Source organism: Archocentrus centrarchus, chromosome 7, assembly GCF_007364275.1.
Source record: "Archocentrus centrarchus isolate MPI-CPG fArcCen1 chromosome 7, fArcCen1, whole genome shotgun sequence".
In the NCBI taxonomy this organism is placed as follows: Eukaryota; Metazoa; Chordata; class Actinopteri; order Cichliformes; family Cichlidae; genus Archocentrus; species Archocentrus centrarchus.
In genome coordinates this window covers 25126625-25143754 of record NC_044352.1, presented here as the reverse complement: position 1 = coordinate 25143754, position 17130 = coordinate 25126625, and the positions used below count along the sequence as shown (strand labels likewise).

The 17130-nt window shown below is 40.8% G+C and overlaps 2 protein-coding genes across 2 annotated transcripts; one reads left to right on the top strand and one right to left on the bottom strand.

Moving 5' to 3' along the window:
- Positions 1 to 1909: 1909 nt before the first annotated feature.
- On the top strand, positions 1910 to 6939 carry LOC115783474 (PRELI domain containing protein 3B-like). The gene is made up of 6 exons (XM_030734305.1): positions 1910 to 2036; positions 3352 to 3520; positions 3619 to 3708; positions 4424 to 4494; positions 4668 to 4770; positions 4890 to 6939. The coding sequence occupies exons 1-6, from the start codon at positions 2005 to 2007 to the stop codon at positions 4923 to 4925; spliced, it is 501 nt and encodes a 166-aa protein (XP_030590165.1). The 5' UTR covers positions 1910 to 2004; the 3' UTR covers positions 4926 to 6939.
- A 1862-nt stretch (positions 6940 to 8801) lies between these two features.
- On the bottom strand, positions 8802 to 16982 carry LOC115783021 (bactericidal permeability-increasing protein). Its single transcript, XM_075074386.1, is given in 19 exon segments — positions 8802 to 9210; positions 9323 to 9376; positions 9378 to 9400; positions 9681 to 9717; positions 9719 to 9742; positions 9822 to 9864; positions 9949 to 9991; positions 9994 to 10015; positions 10247 to 10414; positions 13760 to 13819; positions 13929 to 14105; positions 14317 to 14408; positions 14544 to 14604; positions 14732 to 14795; positions 14880 to 15035; positions 15955 to 16086; positions 16309 to 16420; positions 16545 to 16659; positions 16791 to 16982. Coding segments are annotated over 18 exon segments (1428 nt in total). The 5' UTR covers positions 16645 to 16659; positions 16791 to 16982; the 3' UTR covers positions 8802 to 9150.
- Between the last annotated feature and the right edge of the window lie 148 nt (positions 16983 to 17130).

Here is a 17130-nt window from a genome sequence, read left to right as displayed (position 1 = left end):
GATATCACAGGGATTAAATGTGTAGTTAAACTTCGTTACACTGACAAAAAGAGGAGCTTCACTGGTCGGACCTACTTAAGATAAAAGTAGGCTATTTGTGACCCACAATGAGTTAGACATCCCTGCTTTGATGTATTGATTATTTAGTGTAAAATACTGCATGTCTACACATAAAACCTTAATTAATACAGAGGGTTTATAGGACATTGTTTGATTAATATAGCAAGTAGAATAGGTTACCTTGCTCATGAAATAAATAAGGTCAAATGACTTGTGGGAAAATGTGAATCTTTGATATGAAATTATTTTACTACTGCTATTACTCCTCCTCCTCCTCCTAATAATAATAATAAAACACTGGGGAATGGAGGAAAACATCTCCCACTAACAGGTTTGACTAAATGAGAATTCCAACTCTGGACAAAATAAAGCTTCTCTTTCAGATTTCAGCTGTAGAGCAGCTTTATGGTACAGCCAAGTTTCAGTTTCCATCTGAAGACTTCCATTGTTACCATAGCAACAGAGACCAGGATCTTTTTTTGTAGAGGCTGCGTATATTCAGGTTATGTCATTGTCATTACTTCATATTATTCACATAGTGACATTATATGTCTGCATGGAACTGTCAGATACTGGTTTAGGCACTGGTAACTGGGGGGCTTGAAATGGCTTTCAGACATCAACTTTAGATAGATACAGACTTTATTCATTAATCCCACACTGGAGAAATTCACTTGTTACAGCAGCACAAGTGTCAGAAATAAAATGTTAAATAGAGATATATTAGAAAACAACTGTTCAGTTCAGAAGTTCAGAAGATAGCACTTTTTGTGTGAACCCACCCATTTCTCTTCTGAGCAAATGTCACTGACAGGTGTGTTGTGTAGCCCAGGTGTGTTCTGTTACTTTGATTATTAAAACAATAAATACCACAAAACCTGCTGTGCTCTGACAAGTCAGCATTGGGTTGTTTGTCTTACTTTAGCTTACTGTATTACAAAATTAAACCCTAATGTCAATCCATAGAGGCACTATATCAGCCACAATAAAAAAAAAAAGTGAAAGCTTCGTCAAATATTCTTTTCTGCTGGTGACGTTCTGCGCATGAAGTGGTACGGTGGTTATGGAGGGTTAAGCTGCTGGGCCTTTTGGCTGAGCATTTGCATTTGGGGGCAAATACTAAGGTCAGAGAGCCAGGAGAGGTAATTTTGCTCTCATAAGGTAATCTATTAACACACAGCAAATGAGTGGTGTAAAGTTTGATGCTTTAAGTAGCTGTTATAAATAGTCATGTCCACATGAACACTTTGATTAATTCTGTCCAGACAATGTAAATCTCTTGTACTGTGATATTAAGCCACACAAATTTTTGAACTAATGCATTTTTGCTATGACTGGAGTGCCAAAACTCAAGTCTCTGGACCTAAAAGAGCTGCTTGGCAGAGCTGGAATTCCTGTTACCCATAATGCCAACAGGTATCAGACATGGGTGGAAAGAGTTTTTTTCTTTTAATAAGAAGGAGGGAAGCAATTTTTAAAAAAGTTAAAACATTTCTCCTATTTCTAATTGAATTCACCCGAAGTGACAAAGGTGCTTATGCAAATTTTTTTTTAAAAAAGATGATTATTACATATATGTACACTTGAATCACACTCCTCATGACACTCCTCAGTTGCACCCATAAGCTGTGAAAGTAATATAAACATATAACAGCTGTAAATGAATTATATTTCAACATTTCAAGGATAACCTACAATTATTTTAATAAAATAAGAAAATGCTCATTTGTAAAACTCAATATTTGAAAAAAACATGTAGGAAGAAGTAAACAATGACGGATAGATTGTTCTGGAAGGCAGCGGCACTCTCTGCCAGCAGGGGGCGCGTCAGTGCTCAGACTCCGTCAAAGGCTGCTCCTTCAGACCCTCCTTCCTTCCTCTCTCCGCGGTCACGCTGTCATTTGTCACCGGCTCCCGTGCTCTGACAGAAAAACCGGTTTAAAAATGAAGATCTGGACGTCAGAGCACATTTTCAAGTGAGTATTTCTTCTTTCTGAGGCGATGTTTTATAAAGTATGGTTGTTAAATAGCCAATTTCCGCTTATATAATCAGTTTTCGTGGCTCCGTGTACTGTCTGGGCGAAGCTACTCGGGTTGCAGATAAGTTAGGTAACACAAAGGCGCCTCGCTTCAGTCAACTTACCTAACACTTTTACTTACTTTATACTTTATATATATGTTTCGAAATGGCTTTTTGACTTCTCACGGCGTTTGAAGTTTACAGCACACGGCTGCGTTTGTTGCATTTACTGCTTGTCGAAGTTGCTCTGACCATTAGTCAGTTAACTTTTGCCGTGAGCTTTGTGCTAACATTAAAAAAATTTCCAGCTTGAATTCCGTGACTGCCGTTTTTGTTCAGGTTTATAGCAACATTCAGGGCAAATGCTTTTCGTCTGTCTTGATATTCACCACGGGGGGTGGGAGATGGGGAGATAATCTACCCGCCGTGTTTGACATTAAGGACCGAGAGCGTTACATAACAGTCGGTCTGTTACGGGAACTGCTCTGCCGTTACAATCCCAATAAAATGATCCGTGTATATTATGCTCACTTTTTGCTCGTTTTGACAGCTATCGATAAATAAGACTTCTGGGTGTTTTAGCTCACTGCTGGAAGTTTCCAGAGAAAGCGGTGATGCTGATGATGTGAGTCTGCGCTTTGCAGATGGGGGGCGTTTCTCCTCCCGCCTGTCCGCAGACACAGACGCCTATTGTGATTCATCGTCAGTGATGTTATCGCATTCAAAGCGGGCAATGTTTGCACAAAATTGTTTCCTCCTACATTGGAGCCACTGTGGCTCGGAAATATAGCGGCTTGTCCACTAAACGGCAAGTTAGTGGCAAAGATGCTTTACAAAGGGCTTGAAATTAAAGCGCCGCATGAACGGATCTGACTGGTTTTCTTATAATGAAGCGCTTGGAGCCGTAAATATGTCCCATCTGCTACTTGCATTGCAATGTACTGAAAGCGCTAAACCTTTTCTGCACGCAAATAAGTGAAAATCAAACCAAGTCTGTCAAATACTTGAGACTGTGGTTCACCTCTACCTCTGAGATATAGGTGTATAATGCAAATGGTCCTTTTTCTTGTAGTTGTTTGTAAGATGAGTGAAAAACAGGTATAGTGGATTTTTAAGTAGCGTTTGCATTATTAAAATCAGAAATAAAGATGTTACAGAACGCACACTAAGCATATTTTCTTCAGCAACCACTGACTCATTTTTATCTGCAGTTACCAGAATGTTACATTACCTTTTAAGAACACGCTGTTTCTTGAAATCTGTTCAAACAGCCACCCATGGGAGACGGTGACCAACGCTGCCATGCAGAAGTATCCCAATCCCATGAACCCCAGTGTCTTTGGTGTGGATGTTCTGAACAGAGGTGTGGACACAGAGGGACGGTTACACAGCACCAGACTGCTCAGCACAGAGTGGGGGCTCCCCTCTTTGGCCAAGTCGGTGAGTTAGAGGATGGTAGAAATGACACGATGTGATTATTTGTTTAGATTTGTAAATTGTTTTTCATTGCCTCAAGTGTCATATATATTTTCCCGCAGATGTTTGGGGTAACAAGAACATGCACGTACGTCCAGGAACATTCAGTAGTGGACCCCAAAGAGAAGATCTTTGAGCTGCAGTCTACAAACGTGAGTTTGATCGACAAATACTTTTAGTAAGCTTCATGTTGACGTAGACCTTAAAGTGACATTGTTATGCTTTACGTTTATATTGCTCCTAAAGTAAAGCAGTGACACAGGTCACCTCAAACCAAGAGTTGTTTTTGTTCTTTGAAGGGGAAGGGGTGGGGGGGGGGGGGGGGGGGGGGGGGTTGTATTTATTTGTTACTCAGCAGTTCTGTCACTGTGGATTTGACATTGTTGCTCCATGTGAGGGTTGCTAAAGACACTATGCCTCCTTTCCACTAGTGTCTACTACCTCAGCTCTACTCCAGTATAGCCGAGTAACTGAGTGTCATGGTGGAGACATTCCCTGGAAATCTGATTGGAAGTTGTCTTTAGACCATGTTCAAACGGTCGCATCTAATTCACAATTTGGTAGAATTTTACGTTGAATGCCCTTCCCGATGCATCCCCAAAGGGGATTTGTGTCTCCGTTTGTGATTGAATCAGCAACCTTTCACTTGCAATGTAATGTAATTAATAATTCTTGGATATCCCAGCAGTACCTTTGTACTGATGTTACCAGTTTCCTGGTTTGAGGAGTTGTTACAAGAAGCAGGTGTGATCAGCATGGACTCAAGGCTCTGCCTCTTCTGTTCCTACTACAACTGCTGCTAAGTGAAATGCCTGACTGTGTATGTAATGTAAAAAGACTGATTCCAGCTATATTTTGTTTTTATAGATTTCCTTCACTAACCTTGTGTCTGTGGATGAGAAGTTAACATACAAGCCACATCCACAGGACCCGGAAAAGTAAGGGACTCAGCTTTTACTTCGTTCTTTGTCAAGTTGAAGTTAAATTTATTTTAAAAAAAAAAACCCAACTTAATATTATTGATCTTGTCTTTTGCAAAAAGGTTTTAAACTTTGGAACATAATTGATTGTTTTAGCTGTGTTTGGGACTTTTCTATGATTGTGTATTCAGGACGGTGCTGACACAGGAGGCTCTGATCAGTGTGAAAGGTGTCAGTCTGAGCAACCACCTCGAGGGTCTCATGGCCAAGACCATATCTGTCAACGCCAGCAAGGTGAAGCTGCCTTTAAAATCCCCCCTTAAACTCACCTTGATAAATGGCTAAACTAGTCGTCTTGTTACAAAAATCTCATCACTGCGCATTATAATATAAAACACTTGTGTCTGTTTTAGGGTCGGGAGCGATGGAGTGGGTTATCAGAAGGTTAAACACAGAAATTGACGAGCTGGCAGCTACTGCTCGTGGTACCATGCGCTCTTCTATGGCAAGCAGCAGTTGCAGACAATGATCCCGGTCTTCCCGGCCGCTTACTTCCACCATCATGAATCGATGGGCCTTCTCTGACATTTTCCCCTCAAAGGGGACATCACCTCATCTGCCAACACAGCCTAATAAACCACAGCCCCATCCTTGGCCCTGCGTTTTTTTGTAATGAGATCACTGTTGGTCCTTCCTCAGCAGTCTGCGCCCACAAGTTTTTACAGCGGTCGCCGCAGGCAGTGACGGGGGAGCGTTGAGCTGATGACAGTTTTAAAATTAAACAAGTTTAAATTGGACTGCACTTGAAGCTCAAATGACTTGGTCTTGTGATGTGAAAGCCTTTTTTTTTTCTTTAATACTTGTAATTCACAGGGTGCCTCAGAATCATCTAACCAGGTTCTCCCCATTGTCTCACACATTTCATCATTGATTTCAAATCTTTGTAAACAAGCAGTGGATGGCTCAAATGAAGTGACTTTTCTGTGAGCTTCTGGATTAACTGACCATGCTATGAACAGCAGAACTGACTGTAATGTCTCAAAACCAAAAGCTACAATGCAGACAGACTGAAAGTAGAGCCACTGTATGACAAGTGGAAGTGCTGGAAATCAAAGAAGCCAGTATGTGGGTGGATCATATTTGTGTCATCAGGAAGTCTGAGAGTCAAACTATGTAAGGGGTTCAAAGCAGTCATGGGTCAGTGCGAAGGTGTTGTAGGGCAATGAAGGTCAGCTTAGGCTTGTTATTTAACAAACATCTCAATGTATTTAAACTAAGTGGAGCAGACTGTTGAATAGTTGATACTTCTGGTGGGCAGCTACTGGTTTATCTGCCACAGCTGTGAGCATGGTGGACCCGTCTTCAGAAGTGGGTTTCTCTTCTGGGTCACTGTGGTCGGGTTTTGGTTAAAGAATACTTGATTTCTGAAGTCTCTTTTTTTCCTTACGGTGATGTGCTGTACAGTTAAGTGTTACAGTATGAGAAATGTGAATACTGAATGTTTAACTTATTTCAGCATGTGTACTTAAAGTGACAGAAAGTCCTTGAAGGGTGCAAGTAAGAGTGGGCACTGAGCAGCGTGCAAGCATTCACCAGTGTTTAGTGTGTTGTGAACGCTCACCAGTGTTGTTGGTGGAGCCCTGCAGGGTTACGTTCAGGGTCACGTACTGTGCCTACATGAGATGGAAAGATGGAAATAACCAGTTTTACACCCTATAACACTTTATTCTAACTCTATTTGTGGCTATTCACAAACCTTCTCTGTATGTTCTTAACACTTAATTTTATTGTGTTTTTGTTATGTTGTATTTGTAACATTTACAGAGGCTGTTGTCTTGTGGTTTTGTGTAAGTTTGATGCAGTTTTTTTTTTTTTTAAATGTTTCTTGCTTGTTTCATAGAGGACTCTCAGGTGCTACAATGTTAACATTGATTAGTGTCCCTACTCATTTTTCAAATACCACAAGGAGATGGCGATGTTACAACCATCTGATGCTTTCTTGTTATTTTCACTAGAAAATGGGCAGAGCTACAAATGGAAGTTTACACGAGAACGGTTTGTGGTACAACTAAAGCTACTATACAGTGTTGAAGTGTCCCTTTTGTGGATTTCAACAGCATCACAGGTCTTCGGAGATGCTCCACAGTTAGCGCTTTTGATCTACAGTATTACACATGTACTTCCAGTTCAACTTATCATTTTAAACCATAACTCTCTGTTCTTCAGTCTCATTATGTGTTGTCCAGCTCTTGATCATTCTGTCTACACTCTGACCTGACCATGCAGTGTCTCATTTCATGAAATGTGATGCTTTTTTTTATGGGGAACATTTTGAGAACAGTGGCTGTAAATAGGTTTGTATTTGTACTTCGATGGTGTTGCATTCCAAGAATGTGAACGTGGAACAAAATCTAAAGTGTGCACACTGAAATGTTTCAAAATAAAGAGATGTCGTTTCATGAATGTGGTGTTCATGACTTGTGTCAAAGCTTTAACAGCTTTAAATTAGGTTCCACTGCTGTATAATTTAATGGATTAATAAAACCTATATACACCCCTCTAATTTTAAGGTAATGCCCCCTGGTGGTAGAATAAAAAATAGCACACAGCATGCTGTGACAAACTACAGTAGGATTGCCTATTTTGCTCTTTTTACTGTATTGGTACATACACTATATTGCCAAAAGTATTCACAAACTCATCCAGATCATTGAATTAGGTGTTCCAGCCACTTCCATTGCCACAGGTGTATAAAACCAAGCACCTAGGCTTGCAAACATTTGTGAAACAATGGGTCGATTTGCTCAATAATAAATATTGCACAGTCAGCTTTTAGTGGTATAACAAATTGGAAGCAGTTAGGAAAGACAGCAACTCAGCCATGAAGTGGTAGGCCATGTAAAATGACAGAGTCTGTGGATGCTGAGGTGCATAGTGTGCAGAGGTCACCAGCTTTCTGCAGAATCAATCGCTACAGACCTCCAAACTTCATGAGGTCTTCAGATTAGCTCAAGAGCAGTTCATAGAGAGCTTCATGAAATGGGTTTCCATGGCCGAGCAGCTGCATCCAAGTTTTATATCATTAAATGCAACGCAGTGGTGGAAAGCAAACCGCCGCTGGACTCTAGAGCAGTGGAGACGTGTCCTCTGGAGTGATGAATCACGTTTCTCTGTCTGGAAATCTGATGGATGAGTTTGGATCTGGAGGTTGCCAGGAGAACGGTACAATTTGTTGGACGGGGATTATGCTGTGGGGTTGTTTTTCAGGAGTTGGGCTCAGGCCTTAGCTCCAGTGAAAGCAACTCGTAATACTTCAGCATACTGAGACATTTTGTGAGAACAGTTTGGGGGATGGCCCCTTCCTGTTCCAACATTCCAACTCAGCAGACACTTCATCACACATGATAACTGTTAATACAAATATCTAATCAGCCAGTCACATGGTGGCAACTCAATAGATATAGGCACTTAGACATGGTCAAGTTGACCCGCTGAAATTCAAACTCAGCAGTTTGATTTAAGCTACTTTAAATGTGACATGGTTGGTGGTGCCAGATGGGCTGGTCTGAGTAATTTCAGAAAGTGCTGATCTACTGGGATTTTCCTGCATGACCACCTCTAGGGTTTACAGAGAATGGTCTGAAAAAGAAAATACCTCGTGAGCGGCAGTTCTCTGGCCAAAAATGCCTTTTTGATGCCATAGGTCAGAGGAGCATGGCCAGACTGATTTGAGCTGATTGGAAGGGAACAGGAACTCAAATAACCACTCATTACCACCAAGGGTGTGCAGAAGAGCCTTGAAGCACATCAAACCTTGGAAGCAGATGGGCTACAGCAGCAGAAGACCACACTGGGGGCAACTCCTGTCAGCTCAGAACAGGAAACTGAGGTTTAGTATTAACAGAACATTATTTAAACACCACAGCATACCTGAGCATTGTTGCTGACCATATCTATACTTTACGACCACCATCTTCTAATGGCTGCGTCAAGCGGGATAGCGCACCATATCACAAAACTAAAATCATCTCTAACTGTATTCAAATAGCCTCCACAGTCATCAGCTCTCAACCCAATAGAGCACCTTTGGGATGCGGTAGGATGGGAATTGGCATGAAGGATGTGCAGCAGACAAATGTGAGGCAACTGTGTAACGCTGTCATGTCAATGTGGACCAAAATCTCTGAGGAATGTTTCCAGCACCTTGTTGAATCTATACCATGTAGAATTAAGGCAGTAAAAGGGGACGCAACCTGGTACTAGTATAAATAAAAGTGGCCAGTGAGTGTACATATCTGTAAAATGTATAAAGTTACAGTAAAAAATCACTTTTAATCCTTTATTCAATCATCTTCACATCTTTATATTAATCAGATGATCTAAAGGAATTTTAAAAAATTTATGTTCATTATTATAAAGAAAAAAATAATGTCAGGCAGCACACCTTCACCTTGGAAGCATGTTGTGTAATGTACAAATTACAATTTGAAGTTTGATCATATACTAAAAAAGCAAGGCACTTTGCTGATATACAACTCAGGCTTTCGAAGACTTAGCATTACCCCATAAAAGCTATTGTGTCATTCCTGCTCCTACATGCATAGGCACATTCAGTTTGATTAGTGGTTTGAAGTTTGATGAACTGTGATGAAGAGCACCCATGTCTGATGTTTGTCAGTTGAAGCGTCTCTGTGGTGGGATCATGTTGGCATCTGAAGCGATGGTTATGAATCCCTGTTTGGAATGAAGACAGTGGTCAGCCCAACAACAAGTTCTGCTCACAGTTAAAGATTCATCCAAAGAGCCAAACGTTGGTCCTAATGTGTGTCCTTTTACAAATACTGACCTCCTCCATACTCAGAACTGAATTCACCAGCTCTGCGTACTTCATTCTGAGTACAAACAAATCCCGCACCCAGTTTCTCTCTGCCACAGAAAAGCACATGTCAGGAAAGGAGGAACAGAAAGCAGACATTACACTGTTTTCACTGTCTCCAGTTTGTTAGATAAATATATACAAGTAGAGTTAAGCATTTTATAGTTTTTCATTCTGAGGGGGAAATACTTTGTATCTCCATTGTTGCTCTGGTTTACTGTACATGTTTAACATGATACACATTGTTTTCAGATAAATGTAATGGAGAAGTGGAAGTAGTATAAAGTGAGAAACTGGACAAAAAAAAAAAGACCTATCAAAGACTCACCGTTCACTTTAGCCAATGCTACATTAGGCCCCAATCTTAGCAAACCTTTCCAAAGGATCAGTCTGCAAAGAGAAACATGACTGTGGACCTGTGACCAACATAAATCTGGTGTTTTTCTTTCTTTTTTTATATGACATTTACCTCGAATTGCCCCACTTCACTCTCTGCTATGGTCAGAGTAAAACTGAAAGGAAACAGCACCATTATTTTAAAATGAAGTTTATGAACTCAGGCTGAGTTTTGTAGTTTTAAACATGTTTATGCTCACTTATCCATTGTCACGGAGCCTTTCACTTTTCCACCATCAATCCTATTTTACCACTGAATGCAGAATCCTGGATGGAAAAAAAAAAAAAGGTTTAAATTTCAGCTGCAGTAAATATGACTGAATCTGTCAGTCATATTTCAGAGCCGATCAGTTCACTGTTTTGTCAGGAAAGTGTCAGAAATGGTAAAGAATGTTTGCTGCAATTTCTGTGAGTGTAAACTGAGGCGTAAAGCTCAAAGACACTGGTGATTGCTCATATTTATTCTGCCCCAAGGGAAACCAAACCAAGGGAACTCACAGCATTGAGTGTGAACAGCGGGATCTGGGTACCATTGGGATGGATGGCGGAGGCCTTTGCTGCAGCCTTGATGACGACTTTAACAGCGTCAGGCTGGGTGGAAACCATTGGAGCATCTCTGGCATAAACCAGAACATTCATCAGCATATCTGGATACATCTTGGCAAGCTGCAAAGTGAATAAGTTGAAAGTGTAGACATTTTGTTTTTGAATGTTTAGAGTTTAAAGAGTTCCAGTAGAACCTGAGTGGGAATCTGATCATTGATTGATTGATTGATATTTATTTAACAGACTCGTAGTCCACACACATAAAAAAAAACAGAAAACAAAAAAACCATACATAACAACAACAGATCACAAAGAGGGCCACAGAGTGTTTCACTGACCTTTCCCACACTAGAAATGGGATGTTCTATGTACTTGAAGACAAACATGGAAGACATTGTTCCTGTGCGACTCCCTTTTGCACAATACTTTCACTTCCATGAGCAAAACTTGGTGTTTAATTTTATCATGCTTGTCATGTACATGTAGTGTAGCTTTTTGAGTGGGATACACCCTCACCAGCCACCTTGTTAGGTACGCCTGTTCAACTGCTTGTTAATCACAATCACATGGAAGCAACTCAATCATTTAGGCATGTAGACATGGTCAGAATGACCTGCTGAAGTTCAAAGTGAGCAGTAGAATGGGGAAGAAAGTTGATTTAAGTGACTTTGAATGTGGTGTGGTTGCTGGTGTCAGACGGGCTGGTCTGACCGTTTACACGAGACCGTTTTCATTTTGAAACGGTGTCGTTTTGATGCGTTTCGGCCTTGCGTTTACACGACAACGGTGTCGTTTTGATGCGTTTCGCCCTTCTGTTTACACGACAACAGAGTGAAAACGATGTGTTTCAGAAACGGGGTCCAGAGTGGAGCGTTTCAGAACGCACCGGCTTGCGTTTTCGTGTAAACACTTGAAACCGGGGTGATTTGAAAACGCTCGACTCGCACATGCGCACTATGGTTGCGACGGCCAGTTTTTCGCGCACGGGCAAACTGATAAACAGTACTCGCGGATTCACGAGTGCTTCTTATGCTTTTCCTGTGTTTATTACCGTTTTGTAATTCAGCGTTGTGTGCAGCAGCGATCCAACCTCATCATCGGTCCACACAAAACCTCTCACATTGGCCGTTTTGTAAGTAATGAACAATTTGCCCGCACTACCTACTGTGTCACTCCACGCATGCGCGTCTTGCGTAAACAAACTGCAAAGAGAAAACCAACGCCAAACTTGTGGCCTGGCATGGGAACTACATCGTATTCATCGTTTCACATGTCCTCGTGTAAACGCGGATCGTTTCTGAAACGCCATCGTGTAAACGAAAGGCTGAAACGCATCAAAACGACACCGTTTCCAGTGAAAACGGCTTCGTGTAAACGGCACCTGAGTTGAGACAGAGTGACCCAGTGGGGGACTTCACTCTTCTTTGTCATCCCACTGACTATGTGACAACTCCCCCCCCCCCCCCCCCCCCCCCCACACAGCCTCCTCTGGAGCTGACCCTGGCAGTCACCATGAAATAAAATCAATTACCAGGAGCTGTTAGTGGTGTTAGTGTCTTATTGTAAACTTATTGTTTTCATGGAATTATGTGCATCTGCATGTGAGACTGAAACACGAGGCATAAGAAGCTGGGCAGTTAAAGAATATGATCAATGAAGAACACTTAAAGCAATTAAAAAAAACTCACACACATAAGAAAAAGGGAGCAATAATCCTAAGTGTTAAGTTTTTAAGTTAAAGTGATTCATATTCCCAATTTCTGGTCTGTTAGCAAAACAATGAAAATCAATTCACAGCCTTGACCTAACTAAATTGATGTGTGTCATCTGCCTTCATGGATAGATAAAGTTGGGTATCATCTGCATAACAATGAAAATGTATGCAGGTGTATGGGAGTATCAAGTATGGGATTCCCACTCTTGAAAAGCTTGTGCTATAAGCCACCAAAGTTTAAGAAACTGAGGCAGACATCTGATCACCACACTTCCATTTATGTGAACTTCTGTTCAGCCTGGCCATGACTTGCTCAGTGGAGGAAATGCACCTCCAGTGATGTTAACTGCTTTACAGAATGGTAATGAGGTGCTAGCTGCCTGAGCCAGAGCCTGGGACCATGCATGCTTGAAGTGCTGAGGATACTGGAGGTCTTTCAGAGACTGCTGATCTGCTGGGATTTTCCCACACAGCCATTTGAAGGATGGTGTGAAAAAGAGAAAATATCCAGTGAACAGATATATCTCTGTGTTAAAAATGCCTTTTTGGTGACAGAGCTCAAACTGCTTCGACCTGACAGGAAGGCAACAGTTAACTCAAATAACCACTCGCTACAACCAAGATTCAGAGATACAAAAGAGCATCTCTGACTGTATGTCATGTTGAATCTTGAAGCAGATGGGCTACAGTAGTAGAAGACCCACATCGAGTCAATTCTGCCAGGTGAGAACAGAAAACTGAGACTACAGTTCACACGGGCTCACCAAAATTGGATCACAGAAGACTGGAAAAATGTTATCAAGCCTGACGAGTCTGCTGTCACTTTCAAATGGCAGGGTCAGAATCTTTCATGATCAACATGAAAGCATGGATCCATCCTGCCTTGTATTAATGGTTGAAGGTGCTGGTGGTGTAATGCTGTGAGGGATATTTTGTTAGAATACCAAATGTGCATCATTTAAAGACCACAGCATACCTGAGGATTGTTGCTGACCATGTCCATGCCTTTATGACCACAGCAGGATGACGCGCCATATCACAAAACTCAAATAATTTCAGACTGATTTCTTGTACATGACAATGAGTTCACTGTACTCAAATGGCCTCCACAGTCACCAACTCTCAATCTAATAAAGCATCTTTGGAATGTGATAGAAAGGGAAATTGGCATTGTGGATGTGCAGCCCACAAATCTGCAGCAACTGTGTAATTCTATCATGCCAAAATCTCTGAGGAATGTTTGCAGCACCATAATGAATCTGTGCCATCAGGAATTAATTCAATTTTAAAGGTTAAAGGGGGTCCAACCCAGTACAGGCAAGGTGTGTTTTATAATGTGACTGGTGAGTGTATAATACTGTTTTTGATCACTCGGGAGTGTAGAGACTCTAAAACAAACACTAACACTACCAAAAAATAAAAATCTCCTGCCAGAGTCAGAGAGTTTAGGGAAAACAGATTGAAAGCTTCTAATCATTTTTTTTTTCAACTCTGGGTATGTCAGGACTCTTTGAAAACATTTAAACATTGCATTAAAGTTTAAATTTAAACAACATTAAAGTGTCATTGTTTCACAATGTGAACAATCACAACGCACACCTTTCTGAGCAGATTGAGCTTCTTTTTCTGATCAGTTTTCCCATTCGTAATTTATTTATGGCACCGGGTGCTGCTACAAAGCACTGTGCTAACATAACAAGCTCACTAACATTCAGTGTTGCCAAATGTAACCCTGACACAGATCAACTTACCTGAGGAATATATTTTCCCATTGAGGTGGTATTCAGACGCACAGGAGAAATTGAAGGGATCTGAGGTGATAAAATATGTCTCTTAACCACACACTTCACTGCAAACATAAGCTCTCTTTTTTGATGTCTTTTTTTAATTAATTATTTTTTTTTAGGTGTGTTCACTCACCATGCTGTCATTGACGAGGAGCTGAAGGAGATTATCTGAGTAGTATCCATAGGACGCAGTGTTCAGTGTAAAATCAGACATCCCCACTGACAGCATGTAGCTTGGCGCATCTGGCATAGTGAAAGGTTGGGCCTCATAGGGAGGCTCTTTATGAGTTTTGATATTGTAGAACTCCCCCTTTAATTGAAGAGATGCAAATGATCAAATAAAACTATTCATAATTTTTGTATTCTTTTTCCTTTTCCATGTTTTGTCATAAGCTGTCATAAAATATGGATGCATATATTGGACATATAGTAGTAGCCACATACTGATATTCAGAAGGATTTTTATCAGCAGGTCAAGACATGAACATAGAAATGACTTGTTTGTATATGTGTATCCTCACCTTAAGGCCCAGATTCATGCTTGAAGCACCAATCATTGGTACGGCAGTGAGAGGAAGGTCAAGAGTAAGAACTTCATTCACATCAAATGAAACTGAGTAGAGGAAAAATAAAATAAAAATAATAAATGTATGCTTCCTTCATACATTTGAAACCATTTTGTTTAATTTTTTTGTGCTATTAATTTGTAGCCCATGTTTTTCCTTTTTATAATTAGGAACTGCAGTACCGTTCATGGCATGTAGATGGCTTTCCACGCTGTTAATGTTTTCTTCCACACCAGGGCACAGCTAGAGATGAAACAGGGCAAAGTCCTGGTATTTTAACTGCACATTTCAATGAATATTATGGGATGATCACACAGGAAAGACTGAGCATCTACTAATGCATGCATCAAAGCTGTAAAGGAACACTCACTCTTTTCTGTATTTCACCAATAATCTTTCCCTTGAAGTGACTCACAAAAGGGTTGAAGAAGAAACTATAGAAATAAAAAGGCAGGGTTTACATCACATTTGACGTCCACGCCTCCCCTCTGTGTCTCCCTTGTACTGTTCTACTGTACCTGCCTCCGCCATAAAAGTGTATGTCCACGTCTCCAACCTGAGCATCACAGCTGACACTCGTCACCGTCAGATGCCCGTCATCTTCTTTCCCCAGCTGCACCACAGAGGTCAAATCTATGTTGAGTATAGCCATATCAAATGTTCCGCTGTCGTGTCTGGATACACAAAATGCAAACACAGTGCATTTTAGGACTGGTTAACATTTATTCACACAACATCTAATTTCAAAGGCGCTAAAACAGCTGCCACATGTGCAAATTCACATACACCACTGGACCTCAGTGATTCATCAGAGTTGTAAGATATCAGATAGAGTTTTCAGTGTAAATTTGGCCTCGTGTTTACTATAGAAGTAAAATATTCTATTTTGCTTCTGTCTTACTTTCCCTCCTTACTTCCCTGTTTACAGTAACTTAAAAAGTCTTACATGTAAATCTGCATTTGGAAAGGTAATAGTGGTAATTAATGTGTGGATTTAATCCAGTGATTGTCTCTAATACTCTGATGTTAGAACAAGAAGAAATGCAGATTGCAGGGATGCCAACTGGCTAAAAATGTATGTGAGAAACTTTCAGGATTAACATTACTCAGATGCCAGTTGTGGGGAGATAAGACAAGGGGGAAAACCCCACAGGAAGTCACCAAATCTTTATAATTGTTCCTGCTTGATGTCTATGAAAAACAGATTGCACAACAGCTTATGTGCAAATCCCACCAATAAGAGGGTGTACACCAACCACATAACCTGGAGGTGATAAACACCTATCAATGTCTCCATGGCTGACAGTTTCTAAGAAATCTATCTCTAATGCATTTCATTTAGAGGCACTTCTTCTAAACAACCCAGCTGAACTGGGTTGAACTGCAAACATGAACTTTAGTATCATTTCCTCATTTAGACTTGCCCTGCAAAATCACAAAATACATAAAGTGTTGAAGGGGATGATCAGATTGTCTCACATCCTTTGGTGATTTTGCCTTTTACCCCAATGTCAAAATGACACCCTATAAATGCTGCATGGACAGCTGTGGGGTTACTGCACAATGCCTGTATTTTACATGCAGAAAACTCACATTATGCCAAACTGTGTCCTCCACTCGCCAGTTAGTGCAACACAAAGGCCTGAGATGGATGCCTTGAATCCTGGGACATCCTGAAGGAACTCAACAGAAGGCTCTGGTAAGTCGCACTTTTTTATGGTGATGCTAGAAACCAAAGGGAAAGCAGAGACAAATGTAAGGTGTGAGGCAACAGAGCTGGGTAATATCAGTCATATGAGTGAACTAAAGAGCCCTGTTGACTAACTTGCATGTGCATTCAACAGCTAAAACTTTCACAACAAAAAGTTGAAATCTCAAAAAATCTTTAGATTCTGGAGCAAAAAACCCAACAATTTTTGCACTTAAAAACATAAAATGTAGTCCTACCCTGTTAGAGTGTAGTCCACGGTCCCAATTAAGATGTCCACGTCCCCGCTGATGTCAGGGAAAGTTATCATTTCCAGCTTTTCCTGAATCCAATCTGTAGCTGCATGCTTCCCTGGGACAAACAGCACTTGATTAAAGTTTCAGTTGCTGTGAATGAAACTGATCATTTATTAATAGACTTGTGTTTGCACAACCACACCAAGTTAAGTGAAAGCACTAATCACACATTGCCTTACCATACTGAAGCCCTTTGTCGGTCAGGACGACTTGTACAGCAGGATTTTCTCCATAAGTGCAAGAAATGAGTATGAGCACTACTATCCCAGATTGAAGCATTTTCCTTTGTCCACTCTAAAGACATTAATGAATGGATGTAAACATGAAACTCATCAAATACATTTACATTTTGGTGCGGAGAAATAAACTCTTGAGTCATACATGATATGCACAATAAACCCGTTTAGAGATATCACCCATGATACCTGAAATGCAGGATGAACTTTCCAAACTGAACGCGAGCTCTTCAGGGTTGTTCTACATGTGTGAACACATCGTCTCGAGTTCTCTGTGCTGTCTTTCTACTGCAGCTTTTGCTTCCTGTATCACTGAGAAGTGAAACTCACACACATCTGACAATAACCTGAGACACTCCTGCACGCTGCTGTGACAAACAGGAAGTGATTGTTTGATTCTGGCCATTAAATATGTGGTGGTGCAGCTTCTAAAAACAAAAAACAAAAAAACAAACAGCTCAAATTACATCAGATGGGACTGAAGAACAGAAAGAAAATTTCCCCTCCATTAGCACGGCAGCCAAAACCA

Coding starts and splice junctions, on each gene's coding strand:
- LOC115783474 (XM_030734305.1), top strand. CDS start 2,005: ATGAAGATCTGGACGTCAGAGCACATTTTCAA. Junction 3,521..3,618: donor TCCCCTCTTTGGCCAAGTCG/GTGAGTTAGAGG, acceptor ATTTTCCCGCAG/ATGTTTGGGGTAACAAGAAC. Junction 3,709..4,423: donor TTGAGCTGCAGTCTACAAAC/GTGAGTTTGATC, acceptor TTGTTTTTATAG/ATTTCCTTCACTAACCTTGT.